This window comes from Pezoporus flaviventris, unplaced genomic scaffold (genome assembly GCF_033815535.1).
Source record: "Pezoporus flaviventris isolate CSIRO_AGI_PZ_B2104156 unplaced genomic scaffold, CSIRO_AGI_Pfla_v1 ptg000078l, whole genome shotgun sequence".
NCBI lineage: Eukaryota > Metazoa > Chordata > Aves > Psittaciformes > Psittacidae > Pezoporus > Pezoporus flaviventris.
The window spans coordinates 2,854,368-2,876,878 of NW_026892626.1; the positions used below are offsets into that span (position 1 = coordinate 2,854,368).

The window sequence follows — 22,511 nt, forward strand, 5'->3', positions numbered from 1 at the left end:
TCTGGAACCTGTATAAGCATGTTTTGTACACGTCAACAGTTTTCCAACATATGCCTAAATTTAGTCTCTGAATTCATTACTGGGCTTTCAAATACGTGACCTGGTTTTCAGAAGTTCTGACCAGTCAGACATGTGGCGATTCCAGTGTAAGCTGTGATTATTCAGCATCTCTTGAACAAAATCACCCGGTGCAGTTTCCATTTTAAATCAGTGGAAAGACAGTTGTTGAATTTAGTAGATACGGTGTTGGCCTGTGGATATTTAAGCTTTGGCAACCACATTTGACATTTTTGGCCAGGCATGGTAAGCACATAAATGAATCTGATAGGCACATGAACTCTGCAGTGTCATATAATCAAAAAGATATTACAGAACTCAGACCATTATTACTTTCTCTCTACCTCTTATTTCATCTGTCTTGTGATCTAACATTTGAAAATCCTGAGCATCTTTGAACAGTTAGCATCCTTTAAAAATGGAACTGTCAGAGAAATGTTCTTCACAAATCTGAGAGTTCCTACATCTATATATTATTAGTATATGCAAGATACAAAATACATCAAGCCTTGGACAGGCATGTTGTGACAATGAAGGGAAGCACATAAAAAGGTCTAATATTCAGTAAGAACTCTTGATTTTGGTTGCCTGACAGTACATTTTGGAAGGCATACAAAATATATGGTGGCTAAAATGTTTTGATAGTTAAGTAATATAGCAACTTTACATTTTGTGAAGAACAGTTTCTTCACTTCCGGGGTTTACAGCTCACTTCTGTAGTCCTTGCAGATCAATAGTGATAAAACTTGACGGACTATAACTGACTCACTAATTTGACTTCTTCATGTTCTGGCTTCCATCCATGGATGTTACAGGCCTGGAGAATGTGCATTCTAGACTAAAACTTGTCTACCTCTTCATTACTGATGAGTTTTTAGAAGAGGTATGGGTTAGATCAGCTGCTCAGCTGTTATAACATATGTCAGAGTCAGACAGCAGAGGATTAGAAAATTTTCTCTGCTGTGTCCTCTTCTACATTTAAGCACAGCTTCTCTATGCTCAGGCACAGTATACAGCCTACTATACTGACTTTAACCTTGAAAATTTGTGATGCTCTTTCAAGTCTGTTTAGAAAGGCTTCCTCTCTGCCTTGAAAAGTTGAACTCATGAGAACAAAGGTGGCTGGAAGGATACAGCTGAAAGGATACAAAAGCAGTTCAAATTTTTTTTTTTGATCCTCTGCAGCCTTTCTTTTCTTTTTTGTTAACAAGAGATAAAGATTTTTTTGGCATGAGTTTGGAATGATGTGCAGAGCCTTCTTTGTCAATTGCAGTAATCCTCAGACATCTAGCCAGTCATTCCAGGTCTAAATTCCATGGTAGTCTAATTTACAACAAGCAGAAACATACCTTGTTCACAGGTACTTGCAATACTGTTCAAGTTCAAAGTAACATCAGTTTTGCCAAAGAGAGAACCTGACTGGCAGTTTTCCTTGTTCAGAGACAAAGTAATAGCTGTGCAACAGGCAAACCTGAGGGCTCAACTCATTTTTCATCTATACTGTTGAAAGCTGATGTAGACATTTTGGCACTTTTTTTCCCACTGCTGTATACTGAAGACGTCTGCAGTATGCATGTGTTTCCTCTTGTATATTTGCAAGTACTCCTTTAAACTTCTAAATTTATCTGAATTTTTCTGAATTTCCTTTGAATTAAATTGAATTTAAAAGAACTCTCAGGATTTCATTAAGTTCACTCCAAATGTGAATGCTGCTACTGCCTGCATCAACCCCAAGTCATGCAATTACTACAGTTTCAGTTTTACAGAAAGACTGAAGAGAAAAATATTATGTGATAAAGGTAATTTCTACATTGTAGAATTGCAATAAATTATCTTCCTCCTCAGTGAGCCATGAAAACAAGTCTCTCAGGAATGAAAAAGCATTCAGGAATGTATTTTCATTCCTGAAGCACCTCCTGCCTTATTAAGATCTCTTGATGGTGATCCATTTGCTATGTGCAAAGTGTATTTTTTTCAGACTTGACCATAACTAAAAAATGCTCAATCTTTATAGTTTAAATTGCTATGAATTCTTGAAATTACAAGAACAAGTTCATTCTGTCCACTCTGTATATGCGTATTTTTTAATGAAAAAAGAAAGGTTAGTTTAAAAGATGTGTACTTAATAATTATAAAAGGAGAAGTATATTTAGTGTCACACTGCAGGCTGGGATTTCACACATTTATGCACTGATACGATAATAATGATTGCAGTTACTAGCTAAAAGGACAAAGGATTAAGAAGTGTTAGCTATGTAACAAAAAGAAAGGCCTAAACCCAGTTGCATTTTAACCATCCAGCAAGCCTAATACTGATGAGAAAGTATACTCCTTATAGAGGAATGACAAAACTTAGTAGAAGCAAATGGGTGTATCTTATGTATGTATGCTGATTCAGGAATGTAGAGGTTCAAAACAAACTTCAGTGTTGTGTCATTCAACACTGCTTACAATATCTGTAAATCATGGGACTCTTTTCTATATACAGTATCTATAAACCTCATGCCGCTTGTAGCTCCTTGTTAAATACACTTTGCTTCTTTAACTTATGTCTGCTAAGGTATTTCTTTCATGTCTCAAGCTACCTTATTTCTCTTCTGCACATATCTAATATTTAGCTGTACATTTAAGGACTAATCATTGCAAACATGCTGCCAGTTGGCCTGCTCTAGTAGAATCATAACCTCTTTTGTTTTCGGTCTGCAATACATTTTGTATCTATATATCCAAACATCCCATTACATTCTTTAGATTTACCACCACTTCAGCATCCAGGTTGACTCATTAACATTCTCTCCTAATTTTTCCAACTCTCTTATTTACGTGAAAAAAACCCACAAGAATCAGTTCTAAGAATATATACAACCAAGCACTGAATTGAACATGTATAATATACATATATATACATATACACAGTATGAGTGTATGCATTTATACAACTTCCACTGAGACATGACTATAAATTGCTACAGTTGAAACAAAGCATAAAGTTGAACAAGCACTGCCATTGATCCATATATACCATCGATCCACATAGCAAAGTGTCATTGAAAACAAGTGGCATTTGAGAAAAATATAATAGGAATACCTAACTTTGTAGAAGGTCTGTGCCTAAAATTCAGTATTCCACTTAACTAAATGGATATGTGCTTGATTAAAGATGACACTGTAAGTTCCAGTTGAAACATTTTCTCAATTGTTTCGGAGGCAAAATGCATTCCTTATGGGATAAAACTGCAGAAAAGTAGGTGATTATTACTACCTTAAAGCATTGTCAAAAAGAGAAGTGCTGAAAGCGGAAGGTGATGGTGCTAAACTAGGAAGACTTCCGCATTTTTCAACTCAATAAAGACAACTGAAATACTTTAACAGTTTATTGACTTAGTTGAGAAAATCTTTATAAAATCACACAATGACCCAATATGTGCCTCAGTACTGTGTGTAATATCCATATATCTCAACTAGTGTTCTTGTTTCCATTATTGTACTGAATGTTTTTTTATATTTTGAACACGCAGGTGGCTATGGAGCCATTAAGCCACTAAAGCACTGTCTAGTAAAAAGGGTTTGTGCCCTAGTCTAGAGCAACTCTAGTTCATTATTAGAATTCTAACACATGGTACAGCTAAAGTAACTTCACTGACTAACAGACAAAGAGAGCATAACAACTAGAGTAGCTTATGATTAATTAGGGTAACATGATTTATGGATTCAGGGTTCTGTGGGTTTGATCCAAAGTGGTTTTTTTTTTCAAGAAGCTTTAATCACCGTCCTGTTTTCCCAAAGCACGTGCCACTTACCGTCAGATTCTGAGCACATGGGCCTGAATCCTGCAAACATTAGATTCTAGCTTAAATCCTTTGGGTTCTTTTTGCTGTAGGGAATTCTGGGAAAACCCCAGGAACTCAGTGAAACAAGAAACTTGCACCATAGCTGGTCAGGATTAATAGCCTATAAAATAAATCATTTTTTGATGTTATTATTTCTGCACATGTATAGCACTAATCATGCAAAATATTTAAGCAGCTTTTTTAGCAGTCAGATCAACAGGGGAACTTGCATAATCTTAAGCACCTGACAAGACTGGACCTTAACTGTCTGTAGTTGCAATAGTTAGTATGGAACGGATTAATTTTGTGCGGTATTTTCAGCACAAACTGCATCACAAAGTGTTAATAAGTAATAGGAGAGAGAAGCATACACAAATGATGTGATTTCAGAGAAGACTTGAGAGGGGATGTTGATGAGGTGGAGGTTTTAAGAATTAAATATTAAAAAACAAAAAGGCTGGTTTTGGCTGGGATTGATTGATTTTCTTTGCTGAGAAATAAAGGGGCTTTTTAACCTACCTCCTGGACAAAGATGCAAGGCTTAGTGTCAAACTGCTCAGTGGAATCATCACTGTATTTAGAGTTTATTTTTAAGAGAAGGCAGAGGATCTCAATTAGCTAACTACAGCCCTCTCCAGTTCCAAACGTCTGTTTTGCCCTTTGCCTCACCGTTCTGTTTCTTCATCGCTTCAAAACTCCACATGGAGTTGGCCCAAGTTCCTGAAGCACGGTAGTGATACGGCCCCACTGAAGCGCAGGTGATTGGAAGGGCTGTGTGCCATTGCGGAGCTCCGCACACCAGCCCCTCTTCTCAGGGCAACAGTCGCAGCGAGGCCGCAGCGAGGCTATCACAGACGTGCCCAAGGAGAAGGGAAGCTGCTTCAAGCGCCAGCCCACACTGTTAAATCATGCCGTAACGGGTTGATTTCCTACGTTTGGTGGCAGCATAGTATTCAGGATAACGCTATCGCTACTTCGGCAGGTTACTGCCAAACCAAAAGGCAGAGATGAGAGAGTTAAATAACAGTGATGGGGAGTGAATCGCTAAAAAGTCTTTCCCAGAGTCAGTTCTCTGTTTAGGGGAAGTTATTTTAATTCCACGTCTCGCAAAACAAGCCGCAGTCTCTCCGTGTCCTCTGGAGCCAGCCTGCCTGACATGATAACAAGATTTTTAAATAAAAGATGCGCAGGGGCAGCTCATGTTTAGGAGACAAGAACGCGGCTCCGCTCTGAAGCGCGCGGTGCGAGTGACACCGTACCTGTGCGCAGCGCGCCGCTCACGCCCATGGTGTAGCGGAGGGCGGCCCCATGGCCCCCGTTCCGACAGGACCTGCCTTCGCCTTGCAGGTGAGCGGGTCTCCGGGAAGCGCCCGCCCGGGAGAAGGAGCGCTCTATTTATCAGGAGAGCGGCCCCCTGCACTCCTCCCTCAGGGCTGCCACCCCGGCCTGGAGCCCGCGGGGTGAGGGGGCTCTGTGGGGTTTCGTCTCTCCCGCCCCAGTCCGGGAGCGCGCTGGCCACTACCTCCCGTCAGCGCGGCGCGCGCAGGGTGGGCTGAGGAGGCGCTCCCGCGCTTTTGGAGACGCACCTGTGGGGAGCGCCCGGCTGGGCGGGAAGTCTCTTATGTAAGGGATGGCGGGAGCTGCGGTGTGGGGGGAGAGTGGCTGATCAGGAACGCGGTTCGGGGGTCAGGCCGGCGGGACACTCTCTGGTCTCCGGGCACGCAGCCTCCCGCGGGCGCCTCAGAGGCCGGGCCGGGCTCGCCCTCACCCGCACGCTGCCCGCCACCGCGATTTCCCCTTTGGCGGCAGCCGGCTGGTTGCCGCGGCGAGTCCGTCCAGCCTCTCGCGCTCTGCCCGGGCAGCCGTCGCCTTCTGCGGGCTCGCCCGCCTCCAGGAGCGGCTCGGCGGGCACTGTGGCTGGCTTAGGGAGTTGTGTGAGAGAACGCACCGGGATCGGCGGGGGAGCGGAAGGTGGATGCCCCCCGCGCCTGCACGCCGGCACCAGGCAGCGCGGAGAGGCTCCCCGCTTGCTCCTCTCCTGCTTACCGCGCCCTGCAGCGCACTCGCCTCAGCCCTCCCGCCTCGGAGCCCCCTCCACGCCCCTCTCCCTATCGCGCCGCGCAGAGCCCCGCACTCCCTCCGCCACCTCCCCCCCCCCGTACTCCTCCTCCTCCCGCGCGCTCCCTCTCCCGCGCACTCCACAAGTGCCGCGCGCTCGCTCTCCGGAGCGGCGCGGAGCGGCGCCGGGCTGCGGGCGCTGCGCGGGGGCGGTGGCTCCGCCCGGCCCGGCCCGGCCCGGCCCGCGCGGGGCTGTCCGCGGTGCTGAAGGCGAGCGCGGGCTGAGCGGACGCCCGGCCCCTGACGGAGCCTCTTTATGTTCAGCTCCTGGCGCAGCGCAGCATCCAGCAGCTCGAGCGGCGGCGGCGGCACTGCTGAGCCGGGACTGGGAGGCAGAATGGAAGGCTTTATCCGGCTGGTCTTCGGCTACTTGGTGGCGGACCTTCTCACGCTGGTGTGTCGGGCTCAGGAGAAAGCTGGCCAGCAGCTAGGGAGCTTTGTGGTGCTCTCGGGAGGAAACCACTCCAGCCCTGGGGAGCAGCTAGACCCCTCTGAGCCACCTCCTACTCCGGACTTCTGCAGGGGCTACTTTGACGTGATGGGGCAGTGGGACCCCCCCTTTAACTGCAGTTCGGGGGAGTTCATTTTCTGCTGCGGCACTTGTGGCTTCAGGTTTTGCTGCAAGTTCAAGAAGACAAGGCTGGATCAAAGCACCTGCACAAACTATGAGACACCGTTGTGGATGAACACTGGGAAGCCTCCTTCGCGCATAGACGACCCTCTACATGACCCTACCAGGGATAAAACCAACCTCATTGTCTACATCATCTGCGGGGTTGTGGCAGTCATGGTGCTGGTGGGGATCTTCACCAAACTAGGGCTGGAGAAGGCACACAGACCACAGCGGGAGCACATGTCCAGGTAAGGCTGAATGCCAGGCAGCAGGGTCCCCCTCCCCGCTACCTGTCCCCTACCCCCAAAGAGGAGAGCGAAGCCCATTTGTTCCTGCTAAACAAACAACTCTTGCCAGTCAGGCTGCATTCCCCTGCAAGGTGATCAAGAGAGAGACCAACTTCGGCAAGCAGAGCTCCTGTGTTTCCCCAAGCCCAGGTTATCAAAGTACATGCATAATGAGGAGGACTAGAAATAATTGTGGAGTCTGCACAGACAGTAGTCCATTTTTATCTGCAGTGGTTGACCCTCTCCCCAACATGAACCAGCAAGTGTTCCTGAATATACTGTGCATGAATAGGAAAACAAACAAACAAAAAATCCTGAAGCCAGCAACACTGAATTATAGAAAGCCTGATAGGGTCCCTCTTCCAACTGTTTCAAAGCCTGGAAACTGTTTTTGCTTCTCAAGAGAAGGATGTAAACAAATGTCATCTCACCCTCGCTCTCCAGCTGCGAAATGGTTTTGGCAGGACCTTCCCTACTCCCCCAACCCCTGCAAGTGTGTGAGCTATTTGTGAAATTTCTAAGCTGCGAAAATGAGCCAGGGTGGAAGGAAAGAAGGAGACCCAAAAAGGAAAAGATGTTGTAGAATTTCTTAACATTTTTTTTTCAGTACTATTGAAAGGTAAAAAATGGAATATGAAAGTATTGTCTTATCCATGTATGTGTGTGATATACTTTGTCTCCACAGTGTCACAGCTGAGTTATATCAAAGAGAACCTCCCCCACCTACAGTTAGGCATGCTGTGTACTGTCTACTCCAGATGCTGGTTGCCTAGTGGTGGATAGGCAGGTGGGCAACTCGGGACAGAGCCCAGTGGCTTTAACAATATACTCCAAACCCAGATTTTCACAGCAGTTCAAAATCAAGGCATAACACATTTGTCAAGTTTGCAGTCTGTCTGATTCTTTATGCTAATCCCAGGCACATGAAAGTAAAGCAGATGGGGGAAAGGCATTAAAAAAGGCAAACAGCTCCATTAAAGAGTCTAAATAGATTCCAGCATATTGGGCAACTTTAGTGATAAAATGATATTAAAAGGATACCTTCTACTGGACGTGCAGTGTGGCAGAAAGCTTCCTCTTGTCCTGGCTGGTAATGATGTAGTTCACAGTCTTTGAAGCTTAGATGAAGAGTCATCCTCTGAAAGATAGTCTAAGAGATCAAGTCAACACCTGGAGCCTTATTTTTTACTGGTTTCCGCATGACTTTTTGATTAACTGCTTATCCTGAAATGAACAGAGAAAGCCACAAAAATATTCCTGCAAATGCATCTCTAGTTTACTGGCAATTATTTGCTATTTATAAACTGGCTGATATGGATACACTTACTACCAAGGAACAAAGCACATTGCAGAAATTTTAGTCAACACTGTGTGGTTGATACTTCTGCAAAGAGGCATTTTGTTGAGCAAAGTATAATAATCCTTTAGACATTCTGAATATTCTCAACTACTAATTGAGAAAAAGATTACATAGGTCCCAATTTATTTTTAAAATCTTACTTTTAAGCTACAGAGCTTGTTTGGTTCAGCCTCTTCCTGTAGTGTCTTCATACAGGCAAAAAGGCAGGACAGAGTGGAGTTGTGGCCATCCCTGCTTACATACGGCTTTAGTAGATCTGATTTCTCATAGTAGAAGTATTTGCTATCTAAAGTACAGGTGTGCAGTATTCTGTCTTCGTTCATGGAAATAGAATTATAGGGGATTGGAAAATAATACTGAACTCCTTCAGTCATGTATGCATAAAGATTAGGTTTCTGAAGTGGTTCTTGGAAAAGGTTGTCTGTTACCCTGATTACTTAACAGTGTCTGAGATCTTGTACTTTTCTTGCCATGAAAATATTCGAGTCAGGATTATACAGAAACTTGGAAAGTCATGATCACATGGGAAAACAGTCACCCACTCAGTACACATAATAGCTAGTCATGTTCTGAAAAAGCAGTGCTACAGCTTTTTGTTTTTTTAAAGATAAAAGTTCTCTCAGTCCTATTACAGCTGTGGAGAAGACTCACCATTAATTTTAAAAGGAGTATGGTTTTTAATTCCCTTTGGCAATCTAAAAATCTGCTCACTGAGGGAAGAATTGAAGTAATCTCTGTCCTCAAAATGTGTATTCAACTAAAATATTCCATCCTAGCTTATTTTACACTACTAGTGTTCTGAAAAAAAAAAAAGGCTGCATTGCTTAATAAAGAAACAATTTATCTGTTCAAACAGTAAATAGTACCAACAATTAAAATATTATGTAGCCTATATTCATTTTCACTCTTTCAGCACTCATCACTAAAACATAAAAAAAACCCCACCAAACAAAAAAACAAAAAGAACGCTGCTTATGGTTTTTTTTTTTGTTTCTGTACTGAACCTTATTAATAAGCAGAAGTATAAAGCATCCAGAGTGTTAGGTAGGCCAAACCGAAAGTACTAAGTGTTACTCCATTTTGGCAGGCAGCAAGAAACACATGTAGGCTGATTTGTCATCTATTTCCTTAGCTAAGATTGTCTCCTTTCCCTCACTAGCCAACAGCTATATGAAACAATTGGATCGTATTTATTCCTATGAAAAAATTCACCTATGGTGAATACACTGACCTCCCATTTGTTTACTACTATATCAAAACAAACCAAGAACACTGCATTAATTTCCCTGATTTTTTCTCAAATATTTGACAATGGAGAAGATTTGGGGAAATGATTTATTTAAAGAAAACAATCCATAGAGAAAAGTCTCTATTGGGCAAGTCGTTTTAGGAAAAAAGAGTCAAAATTTGTCCTTTCTTGGAGAGCTTGTTACTTCCTTTTGTTTTGAGAAAAAAGGCCAAATGTGGCACTGTTGACATTTTCTCTCTTTGTCAGATCAGCGCTTTTCAGTAAAACTCTCACTGTTGGCATGGAACTGTAAATCTGGAAGATGAAAATGGAGAGGGAAGTACAGTATTAACTCTAAAGGGCATATTTCACTTTAGACATCATATATTAATGTTTTCTTTATATCATTCTCATTTTTAAATTTGTTACTTGACATTAAATGGAGATAAATATTCCCTTCAGCTATGGTGTCCAAGAACTAAGCTGTAATAGGAGTAGCCAAACAGACTAACTCTTCCTTTATCCTCCTGCTTTCTAAGAGAGTAAGGGTATATTAGAATAAGATGGTGTATGTTAACAGATATGGCAAAGTGAACAAATGTGGCAGTATTGTGCCTAAAAGGAAACAGAAATGATCTGCCTCCCGAAACAGATCTAGAAAGATATTAGGCACGTGAGAGCAGCATGTTTTTGCTGCTTAAGGGTACATTAGTGGCACTTTCAAGTTCCGTCAGCTAAAATGAAGTACTCTCTCTCAAAAATGTGTAGAAAAGGGGAAAGCTTTCTGCTGTTTCATGAAGGAGATTTTTCTGCAAATAAACCCACACCTTAGTCTTCTTTCCTAATCCTTGTGGAGAATGTGCAAACAAACCAGGAACTGAAAGGCCAAGGTTTACAATCATGCTCTTACGCTATAGCTCATGGTCTTTTGAAGCAGTGCTTCTGACACTATGTTAGCAACCTTCCAAATATTTTGAACCATCTGAGCTCTTCTTTCTTCTTTTCCAATGTGCTGGGCTCACAAGTCTTCTGTTGATCATTAAAAAGGCATGTACCTGGGGCCAAAAACAGTCCGACTTGCCAAAATTGTGAATCCTACATGTGAAATTATTTCCCTTACGAGGTTTGACCCAGTTTTGGAGGCAAAATATAACAAGTGACCTTTTATGAAATAACCTATGCTTCAGCTTCTTCAAGCTTGTACCCATAAGGGAAACACCTGGCTCCACATGCTTTGTAACACCTGAAAATAGTATTACATAGCCAAAGAGAAAAAATTTATAGCAAGAGAAATGCTGAAGTTTGTGATACCTGGATAGTTCTGGGCCATGAACTCCTTAGTAGGTAATGTTTCTCCACTTCGGTAATAGTGCAATCAGTATCAGTACACAGGACCCAGTGATTTAGCTACCTGATTAGAAGGTTATCTTGTATTATACATTTCCTTAAAAAATCATTCAGTATAGCAAAGGTGTAGAAAAGACCCTTTATGTATATATAATTTTTCAGTGCAATTCACTCTAACAGTTTCTTCAGGTAGTAAGATCTATATGATGATATTCAGGTGAGCCAAATGCATGAAGGTATTATAACAGCCTGTTGGCCTACGTGGAATTTTTCAAAGCAAAGATCTATTCAAGGATTTCACCATGTACTGGGGCACAAACCTCCCTTTTTCATTATATGGGCAAATCCCTAAAAGAAAAAAATACAGCTACAGCATTTCCTTTGTACTTCAGTGATACAAGCTGCTATACATTTTTAACTCTCCCTGACATCAGTGGAAGATAAGGACAAGCTCTTTGTTATATGAGCTATTCAGCCCTGAGGAGAGTATACAACTTTGACTAACACAGTATAAACATAGGTACTGTGTTGTTAAAAATAGAACTTGAGGGCGAGTAGTTCCTTTTTTCTTAATACAGTGGGAGCTGGACAGCTAATTCCTTAAAACCTCTTTGAAAAGGCCACCCTAAAATGGTAGAAAACTCAGTTGGCATTTTCACAGACAAGCAGTTGTTAATCTGCTTTCATACGGGGTGTTATGTAAAGTCTACAGTGAACAATATTTAAATAAAGGACAATGAAAGTGTTTCTGAAAACCTGTTCTCACAAAGTTGGGAAATACTAATCCATGTATTACGAGATCTCACAGTTTTAACTCCCACACTGAAGTTAGGAACTTTCATTTGCCTTTCTTCCTTTCCCAGAAATGTGTCCAGCTGCCTCTGGAATTAGAATGAATACTGATGTCAAGAAGTTTCTTTGTATAAAGACATATGTGCATAAATTGAGGAGATATTAACGGTTTTGGTCCCCCCTTATTTTAAACTATGTTTTGCAATATAATGCTTTCCTTTCTCCCCATTTTCCTACATACCTTTGTGAGATCTCTTCAATCGAATTTTTATTATTCTGCTATGTAGGCCAGCTCTGCTATTTCTGCTGTATAAGCATTACTTCAAATGGGAGCATTCCTCTGATAGCATTAATCATTTGGTTACTGTCTTCTGACCTTTTACAGTATCAACAGAGTATTCTGTAACATGTTGATCACAACTGTAACTAATAATTTAATTACATAATGCTAGCCATAAACACAATGAAACATCAGTCTTATTCAGCTGTGTACCAAAGCAATGTTCCTGCAATCTGAAGCAAGATCCAGTTCAGGATTCCTCTCTGTCACTTAAATGAAGCTACTTTTTAATATTTAAAAGCACAGTGCTTCCTGATCAAGAAATCATCATGTCACAGAAGTAGGGTGGAGGAGATAGATGGCACTTGCCATGGCTTTCACCAGTGAATGTGCTTGGTTTTATTTATTTATTAATGTATAAACTAGTCTTTCTTGATGCAGTATCTGGGACACTGTATATAATTTTGCAGAAAATTAAACTAAACTGGGCACAGTGCCCAGAAAATAAATCCATTCCCTTAAAAACAAAAACTCTGAAGACACTGGTAACACACACCACAGGCTTCCTTTGCCTAAGGCAACAGTTTCTGCAGGTGGGCCAGCTCTTTTGTATGGCACAGTAATTCATCAGGTAGCTATGTGGCATGTACCTAAGGGTTAATCCTGCTCCTACAGAAGTCAATGGTAAAACTCCATAGCCCAGAATCACAGACAAGAGTTAGATGTTGTCATGCTGAGTTTTGGAGCTTAAAACTTAGTCACCAACTCTGGATCCACAGGGCTTATACAGATGTGTGCTCTTAAATGTCTGACGAATAATGGACTTGCACTCAGTAGGACACTTGGCAGTGAGATTAGTCCTTAGAAAATACACCAAAGCAGGACGATTCTGTCTCAGATATAGCTGATGCCTGCAGCTCTGCAGAAAAAGTCCACAACCAGTACCAGGTTGGGCCTGGCCTAACTTAGGAATCCTTTTGCTTGCCCCCTCTTTGCTAGCATAAAGCTTTTATCCTGTTTCTGAACTGGCTTCAAAGCAGCAAGGAGTGTGCCTGTGCAAGCTTTGCTCCATCTTAGTGACTAGGAGACTCACAGGAGTTAGGAAAGCCATTTTTCATCTCCCTTGTGGATGGGAAAAGCTTAAATCCTTGCCTATTCAATTTCTACGTGAAAATCTTGTGACCTTTCACTTTTGCTGACATTTTTTATTAATTTGACAACAGCCAAGACCACTGCATTGCGTGGAGCTCCGTGCAAACGCATGTGTAAATATTTGCTTTGTCAGGCCCTGCTGGTAATCCAGGTTGAAGAGAACTTGTTTGTGAAAACTAGTTTCACAAACAGGGAGTAGGTGCTGAGGCACCCAGCTTAAACAACATGGCAGCGTCACTAAGCACATGCAATGGCAGAACTTTGCAAGTCTCAACAAGCTTAAATTATGCTCCTACAAAGCTAAGACAGCTAAAGAACTTAATGTGTTTCTGTGTACTACTGCTAGCACACTGTCTACAACAACCTAAAAAGAGCCTCAAGTGCTAAGTCTCACAATGAATCTGATTCCCTGATTTTGCTGTGAATGGAGCTGATTTCTCCAGTAGACATTATGATGGATGGCATCCCTAACTAAAAACACCCTTACAATATATTGATAATGCCTTAAAGATTTTGCAGTATCGGTCTGATTTTGTTGTTGCTTTCTAGGGCTCTTGCTGATGTTATGCGACCTCAAGGCCCTTGTACAACAGATCATATGGAAAGAGATCTAAACATTGTAGTACATGTGCAACATTATGAAAACATGGAGACGAGGCCTCCGCCAAATAATTTACGTAAGTTGCATTTTAACTTTATTAAAATCTGGAATGTTGGCACTAAAATGGGCATTATGAAAAAAATAGTGCTGGATGTCAACTGAAGATCAATAGGACATGGGTTTTCACAAATTAGAAATAGTCCTTACTTCAGAATCAGAAATATTTAGGTTATCCTAGTGCAAACAGTATAACACTGAGAGAAAGCCATTTTGAATAGAAAAATTAGTTGTTATATTTATTTTTAATTAGTTGTCTTGGTTGACTAATACTGGTTTGCTGGTTTTGTCTCCTTCTACTTGTTGGTTTTGCAGTTCATCAAGCTATGCCTTATGACATGGTTTGTTATACCAAAATACAAACCTTGCTTGCAGCAAGGTTTCACAATATGTTTCCTAGGGCTGTAACATCCAGTAAGAAAGGGGTCTTGCTAGGCTGTTATACTATTTCCACTAGGAATAGAGTTCAGTACTTTCCCAGAGAGCATCAAGTTGTATGTGGTTTTCACTTTCACTTTTTTTTTCCTAATGGAAAGGTGAGAGGAAAATCATTATTTTAAGTTTTAACTAATATTTTCATTCTGTATCTGCTATTACATGTTTATGTTATTGAAGGCAAGGAAAAAGTGTACCTTGGAGCTTGGAGAGGAAATACGGTGACATTTCAAGTGGTTCTGAAGTCTAGGCAACTTATTTCTCAGTCTTGTGTTAGACCACAGTACACATCTTTCTCATGCTCAGTTAATTTTAGCTTTTGTGATGAGCAGTTCCACTGCAATTTTAGTTTGGATATGTATTTGTGTTTTATATCCACCCATATCTTAAATACACATGCATATATAAATACATATGCATGCTTACAAATTATAGATAATATATTTACAAATTCAATTTCAATATATTTATAAAAGAAAAGGGTATAATTCAGGAAGGTTTACATTGTTAGCAGTGGATGGCTTTATTCTGTGCTGTAAATCAATGCAGATGTGCATTTTGCTGCAAATATACTTTTGCTGCATTGGTATTTGGATTTTGATACATTTGAAGTATATGCACTAGTCTTTTCCTTATCTTTCTGTAAATATAGAAAGCAGAAAATTTGCTTGTATTTGGACAAAGAATGAGTTTTATTTGGACTGCAGTCTGCAGTATTGAAAGATTTTACTGCTTTGTTTTGGGGGAAGGGTATAAAAACAATATGAGGAAGAACAGTTTCATACATTGCATGCACTCCTGATAACTTGTTTTGCGGTAGAGGCTGACTGTGATTTCTTATGCACACTGTTACAGAGCAATATGAGTGAATTAAAGCTGTGACCTCTAATAAGGATACCATACATAGTGAAGTGTGATACCTAATCCATCTGCGCTGCTCTCCAGCAAAGTACTTCCACCTGGGCCTGTGCAGTCTTACACTGCAGTGGTGGAGTGCATACATACTGCAGCATTATATCCCTAAATGTATAAAAACACACCACTTCTGGAGGAAAACTTATGCTTCTCTCTCAATCAAAGGTGCTCTAGCCCTCTGGAGCTGAGGTGGTGGACTTCTGAAGGTTTAAGGAGGATGAGAATATGCAGAATATCTCTCTGCACTGTGTATTAACTTTTTGCTGATCTCCGGATCCTTCCTGTGACTATCTTTTCAAGAAAGTGGGAGTGAAGTTAGGGTACAATTTATTTTCCTCTCCTGTGAAATGTTTATGCAGAGTCCCAATTAATGAAGGAGTCAGAAAATAAAGAGATTTTTACTGCACTGATTGTATCTAGATCTTAGTAATTACCACAGAGATCTTTTGCTTAATGCTCTTTGTATACTATAATGTAACATATCAGGTCTTTAGACTCATTGTTTCTTAGATTCTAATTCAGATTTAAGCTTCTTATACTCTTGCATATAAACACAATTCATACAGTTACTGCAAGGACTAAAAAGATAAATTTAATAGTATCTCAGGATCTTGGCTTGTGATGACCCCAGATATCCATACCACCTCTGTCTCAGAATTTGGCCTTCTGGCACAGATGAGAGAATTCTATGTGAAACAGCCCTTGCACCAATGCAAATTACAGTATAGACGTACTACTGCTACCTTGGATCTAATAACTTATCTTAATAACTTTGGATCTAATAACAGTATCTTAATAACTGGGTAATGAATAGGGTGAGTCCCAAGACTGCTTCACATGCAGCTCAGGAATTCCTGCTACAGATGCAAACCTCAGAAGCAAGCAGCTATGATGGTAACTCTTTCAGTTTTTAATCAACTTTATGGATTAAGTCAATCAGTTTAGATTGTTCAATGCAGACCTTCAAGTGGTAAAATTGCTCAAGGCATTCTATAACCAGTATTACATACATTCACTTCATAGCAAGTACATCATTATTCTGTATTTGTTGCCATAATATTCCCTCATAAACTCATCTAAAACGTGACTGAATGACCTACTAGAATTAGTCAGAACATCACTAATGTTTCAAGTCTGTTGAGAGCATGTGCATTTATAGTGCAGAAAAAAACCTTTATGAACAAAAATTACAAAGACACATTTTCCAAGTCTAGTATCTTGGCAATCTGAAATTTTACAGTGGAGTTCTGAATCACCACAACAGTGGACATTACTTTGGCAGTGCAGCATTACCTACTGCTACTGATGGAAGACTGAGAGGCTTTTCTGGGTATTTTTACAAGCAAATAAACCTGAGTGAATTACAGCAGAAATTCTATTCCAGATCTTATAGAGAGAAAATGAAATGGTAGAAAATTTAGCATCAGACAATTTGATATGTATTTTTAAGTTTACTTTTCTAAGTTGCCACTTTATCTACTAGTCATCTCAAAATGACACGAATTTCAGGCTGGTGTACTTTTCATATTGGCTCATAGATACAAAGAGGGCAGGGGAAATCTCTTAGGCATTATGCCTCCTTCCCATGTTTTGTCTTTCAGAATATTGAAGACCAACTGTTGAAAGCCAAACATTATTAAAAATATTCTAATGCGAGTGTTCATTTGCTCTTTCTGTCCTCTTGAAAATATTTTGCTGATGCTCCCAACCCATTCTGAAAGTGGAAGAGGAAGCTCTGTCAAAATGACAAAATTTGCATGATCTCTGACACTGAAAATGAGTGTGGTTTTGTTTCTGAATTGTTTGTTACCAGAGGACAAAGATTTTATGAGCTGCCTGCAGCTAGCACAGCTGTTTGCCAAAACTAGCAGTCCAGTGGAAGGCCAAAAGTAGAGATCTCTAGTCAGCATCTTGCAGTTTACTTAGTTTCTTGTCCCTTCTTTGCGGATATTCCAAAAAGAGCAGATATATTGGAGGTTCTGGAAAAAGCCAGTTTTTTTCTTTGTCCATATGTATCCAGACAACCTGGCAGCTTTTTAGTAAAAGCTATTCTGTCATTAGTGGTTGCATCATAATTTTCTTCCAGTACTGTGCTTTACTTAGGATTACTTTTCCATTATTTTCCTTCATTTATATACATTAGAATGTAGTGGTGCTTTGCAAAGCAAGCAGCAGATATCTGCCAAGAATCACAGCACTCCAGTTTTCTAACATGGAATGTTAAATAAAATAAAATGAAAATTAAAAAAGAAAAAAAAAGAGGACATTTAAAAGTTATGTTAAAAACATAAAACCAAAAGCAAACCTTCCTGCACAATGAGCTGTTTTGTTCATCTCTTTTATGAATCTTAAGAAGGCAGAAGCATTCTAGATTGATTTTTTTTTTCTTTCTACTTGTTGTGTTAAAAGTAAGCGATTTATTTAACTTGTTTGGATTATAACACTGGTGCAGTGGTAGTTAGGAGGCTTTGTAGCTACATCCTCATTTCTGAAATGTGATTACTGCTATTATTTCTAATTCATAATCTATGACAGCAGAGTGAAACAAATACTTGAGTTAGTGCAATCCACAGTAACTTTTCATAATGATCAGTAAAAGCTCTGTTATTCTCTCCTCAATAATAACCAGCCTTGCACTAGTACATTTAAAGCATTTATGCAGACTCCCAAGATAAAAGTGACTTTAAAGGGAAGCCAATTCCAGATTATGGAGGTTTTCAGATGAAAAGTGCTAGCTTTTACTTAGTTTGACATGTATGGATTATTTCTTTATTCTGACTTTAACACTCCAAAAGGGAATTGTAAACATACCACTCAAAGAAGGAAGAGTTGCACTGTATCAAATGGCCAATTTTAATACTGGCCAAGGATTTGCAGCACATGCGATTAAAATGACATTTTCTCTTCTAAAATATATGCAAGGGAATAACGTGTTTGCTGCTGCATTTGATTGTCAGTTGTCCTGGAGACTTACTAACTACAAATGCTAACGCTAAAAACAAAGCAAAGACATATCTGTAACTGGTGCCTTACAATAAGTTTACTTTTGTTGGTTTTATTGTTTTTTTTATTTCTGTGTTGAGACGGTTTAAACAGGAGGGTATTTTCTGAAGCTCTCATGTATCCCGATAAGCGTTCAATATTCCTGTACTTTCCCCATTTCTGTAAATGGAAGCTCAGCCAGCCTTTGTTTGCCAGTGAGAGAAACTCACTAGCTTGACATTGAAAATATGGTTGGAATTTGCAAGGGCTTTTTCCCTGTCTCTTTCATCCTTAGTGAATATGGGTTTTGTTATTGTTGAATACAATGGTCTTTGGCAAGCTAATTGTTTTTATGTTTAACATACATAAACATGTTTGTATCAGATGATTCATTGTATCCCATTGCTTGAATATACTTCCTACTGTTCCTCACTGGAAATAATCATAGAGGCATATTAAGAAACTTCAGAGAAGTACTATTCTTTAAAATGCAAAGCTCCTGAAGTATATAAAATTAAAAACTAATTTACTTACAGTAACTCTTGGACAATGAACTGCATAACACTGAAAAAGTAGTCATTGAGAACGTGCAGGTATTACTGGAATGATATAGTTCTGGTGACAGTTTCTTCTTGAAACTACCAAAACCCATGCTCAGACACAGGGCTGCAAAATCCAAAGGACTAAGCAAATAACTGAATGCTTGGCCTCATTGGCATCTAGATTATTTGACTATAGTAAAATGTTTTTTTTAGCCCTGGCTCTAAGCACAGGTCTAGCCCAGAGGAACTGGACTATGTTCTTGGCTGTTCACCTGCTCAGTCAGAAGGACAAAGTATGGAGAAGAGCTGAGCTATATAGACAGTGCTCCAGCTACGTTTTATGAGGAAAAAGATGGACAACAGCAGTAAGTTTTCAACCCAAGAAAAGATGGTTTTAGCACAGTGACAGGAGGAGAAGTGAAGAAGTACTGCTGATGTAGTGCTCTGAGACAGTGAAGAATGAGGGAGAATAAAATGGCTAACTTAATTGGAAGGTATACTTAGTGAACAAGAGACTACAGTGTTATGACAGAGGGAGGACACTGTAGTCAGCAAGAGTTGGGAATTTGTTTCCATTCAAAGCTTTAGTCTTCTCTAACGGTATGCAAAAACTAATTCTACTGGAGTTTCTGTGATCTGTCCAGGAAGCACCTTCACACTATTCCAAAAAATCTGACAATTGAGATTAAATTCCCAACATCTAAAAGCTAGTAGAAGTTAACCCTGGGAGAGGACTACTTATTATGCTTTGATTGTAACGTACAACGAGGAAGACATATTCCACGTTTAAATTGCACACTTTACAAAACTAATCATCCAAGGAAAAGCCCATGCTAATATCACCAGCCATGACGAAAGAAATACTCTATTTTGTCACTGTAATTTCAGTTTAAGGTTAAAAGCTGCAAGCTGCTGTGTCATAGCTATCTTGAGACCACGTTTTAAACCACTTTAAATTAATTTCTAGATGCTGACTTCAAAAATTACAAATTACTCTACCAGTAGAACTTCAAATCATTAGCAAATCGGTGCTAGAATTTTTGTTAATACAGTTATTACAGCTATAGCAATGAATTCCAGAAATCCAAAGCTTCCATGCTGGAAACAAAATTTCCCATATAAAGTTAAGAAGAAGTCTGAAGATGCATTTCTCTTGCAACTCAGTCAGTCACTGTAAGGCAGTAATGTATAATCAGTTCTGAATATGTGTTTAGCCTCACAATCATTAATATGAAAAATGTTTCTAATTTACATTTAGATTTTAATTCAGATGCATGATGCTGATTTATGAGAAGATGCTATGAAACTTCTTGAAACACCAATGAGTGTTTTCAAGGAAGTTAATTACAACCTGAGAATCAGAGCTTCTGAGTTTGTTTAGGAAAGACAGTAAGTGAAACAAATGGAATATCTCATTTGTCATTGACTGTTTTGCATTTCACCAATTAGGGTTCTTTTAGAAAACAGGATGATTTTGAAAATGTTAATATAGATATCATGCGCAATAGCTTTTTATTCATAACTACACCTGTCATCACTGAGTGTCATATGTCAGAACTCTAGTAATGCTCCTACCATACAATTAATTCCATACCTTTAGAATCATCCTGTTGACTTAATCTGGCACATGAGAAAAAAAGGTTAATGCAAATAGTAAACACAAGATCTTGCATGAACAAGGATTGAAGGATTGCATCCTGGGTCTATAATCAAATTAAATGGTGAACTTAACAACATTACATATGTTCAGTGGTCTCTATTCTAAAATATGTCTTGTGAGATGTAATTTTATTGGAAAATCTATGAGTTATGCATCCTTCCTGCAATTTTAGTCAGTGGGATATGTTTTGAACTATGTCGGGTAGGTCTTCATTAGCTCTGTTCTATAGAACTATTTCCTTTAGGACTGAACAATGAAGTTTTCACTCTTTCTTTCTTAATTTATTTTATAATAAGAACAATTAGATTAGATTATTGCCTTGCATCCTATCATTTTCTTTAAGTCAGCTTTTAGTTCAGATAAATTTGATATATCTTAATAAAAATATTCATCAACGTAAAACATATTTGGGAGACATACATTTAATCACTGACATCCTTTTGCAGCAATAATTAACCTTATGGTAATAAAAATATTTAGCATATATTTTTACACTTCATAATGTAGTTTAAAAGGCTGAATAATTATTTAATAAATAACATTGCTGTACTAGACTGTGATATAGGCAGCTTTGAGCCACACAGCAGCGGACTTAATTAGCGCACATAAAGGATGAGACTCATTTTGCTGTCATTGGGGTGCAGATTGAAGTACTTTAAATGTTGCCCAATAGTAAGGGATGAATATACCATCTACAAGATGAAACGTGCAATATCTAAATGTGATTTGGCTTTCTAAAAGTTATGTCTTTCCCTCATGATTCCACTTTTAGTTCCGTACTATCAGCATAAGTATTTAGTAAGGGCTTAGCTCCACAAGTGTTTGTTATTAGGTATTGATATGTCCTGGAATCAAATACTTCCAAGAAAACAAAGCCACTACTTCTTAGAAGAATAAGCATCCTCTACTCTTCTGGCACTTTGCAATCTAAGATTTACTTATTAAATTTTTTTAATGAGGTGCTATTCCTATTATATACTACTCAATATCTAAAATTGTATTTTGTCTTTGGACAGATACACTGAATACCGTTATTCTCAATGTTGAATAACTTCCAGTGCAAAATATTCCCCCTGTTAACCACAACTGTCATCAAGATCAATTATCAATGCTTCATGCCTGTTGCAATCTTTCGTGTCACTGGGATTTTTGATGTCAAAAATTGGTATAGGAAACAATGCCAAAATAATAGGAATTATGTTTTGGTAAACAAAACAAAACAACAACACAAACCCAAACCTTTTATGATTGTATTATGCCAGATTTTAGCTCCTTAAAATGAAGAGGATAGAGACTGAAACACCTTTTTTGTTTAATGTGGCATGAATCACCTCATTGAAACACAAACAAAAAGTACCTTTTGCTTTCACTTACGGTTTGCCAACAGCACAACACAAACTACACTTGCCTTTTCCATGCCAAAACAATATCATTTTAAATGTTGACTTACAGCTTAATCATCTCTCCAAATCCAAGAACTCCCACCCTCATGTTTTGTCTCAAAAATCATTTATTTGTAACGTAAACAGTAAAAATATAAATTCACTAATACATCAGTTTCTGTCCATGCACTCAGGTGCAAGCATTAACTATTGCAATCTGATATATCCACAGCTAACCATGTGCGTTTTTTATTCACTCTGGCTGTGCAAAACTTTGATACTATATTTTAAATGTTAAAATGCTCTTATTGGAAATTTAACATTCTGTAGAATTACTTTCCTCTTAATTTTTTCAATAGTCATACTGACTTTGCCAAGCAGATGCAGTACAGCGGTTTCAAACTAAGGTGGAAGAGCTTGGCTGCATATATTAAAAAGCTTACGAAGACACATCCCAGTATTCCGAGGCAATTTTGATATGCTGTTCAGAGGTTTTCACAAATTTCAATCTGCAGTTTCAATCATAAATGATTTTCAGTACCTTTGTTCTATGTTCTTTGCTTTACATCATAACTTCCCCTGAAATGCACACACTGGCTCTGGCTCCAGTTTTATAATTATGAGGTAAAGTTAAGAAGGGAACTGAGTGTGTCTAATATTTATGAAATAAGCTTTGGTGTTGATTGTTATAATAGAAAAAATAGTTGAAAAAATGTCTAGAATCATGATAGAAAATTACACTGATAATCATTCCCAGATGATAACAATGTGCATTTGAATGTTTTCTTGCGTATACCAATAAATTTAATCTCTAACTTTTACTTAACACATTTAAATAGCTTTCAAGAACCCTTCAGTAACATACTTTTGTTT

The 22,511-nt window shown here is 39.3% G+C and overlaps 1 protein-coding gene and 2 long non-coding RNA genes across 7 annotated transcripts in view; 1 reads left to right on the top strand and 2 right to left on the bottom strand.

Moving 5' to 3' along the window:
* Window positions 1-690: 690 nt before the first annotated feature.
* LOC133279492 (uncharacterized) lies at window positions 691-5,254 on the bottom strand. Its single transcript, XR_009746908.1, has 3 exons — window positions 5,147-5,254; window positions 4,557-5,034; window positions 691-1,380 (listed from the first exon to the last, which is right to left on the bottom strand). It is a non-coding gene; the product is annotated as an uncharacterized LOC133279492 (long non-coding RNA).
* Window positions 5,028-22,511, top strand: part of SHISA9 (shisa family member 9) — a 184,503-nt gene continuing 167,019 nt past the window's right edge. Inside the window, exons 1-3 of one of the 3 annotated variants that reach the window (XM_061473243.1) lie at window positions 5,028-5,234; window positions 6,270-6,866; window positions 13,614-13,741. In XM_061473243.1, coding sequence (XP_061329227.1) covers window positions 6,343-6,866; window positions 13,614-13,741 — 652 coding nt within the window. In that variant the 5' untranslated portion in view covers window positions 5,028-5,234; window positions 6,270-6,342. Of the gene's footprint in view, window positions 5,235-5,375; window positions 5,511-6,073; window positions 6,867-13,613; window positions 13,742-22,511 lie in introns of those variants that run through there. The other 2 variants (XM_061473244.1, XM_061473242.1) reach the window with 2 other exon arrangements.
* Window positions 6,994-22,511, bottom strand: part of LOC133279491 (uncharacterized) — a 54,295-nt gene continuing 38,777 nt past the window's right edge. Inside the window, exons 3-4 of one of the 3 annotated variants that reach the window (XR_009746907.1) lie at window positions 7,947-8,041; window positions 6,994-7,174 (exon numbers count right to left, since the gene is read on the bottom strand). This is a non-coding gene — a long non-coding RNA (uncharacterized LOC133279491). Of the gene's footprint in view, window positions 8,130-22,511 lie in introns of all 3 variants that reach the window. The other 2 variants (XR_009746905.1, XR_009746906.1) reach the window with 2 other exon arrangements.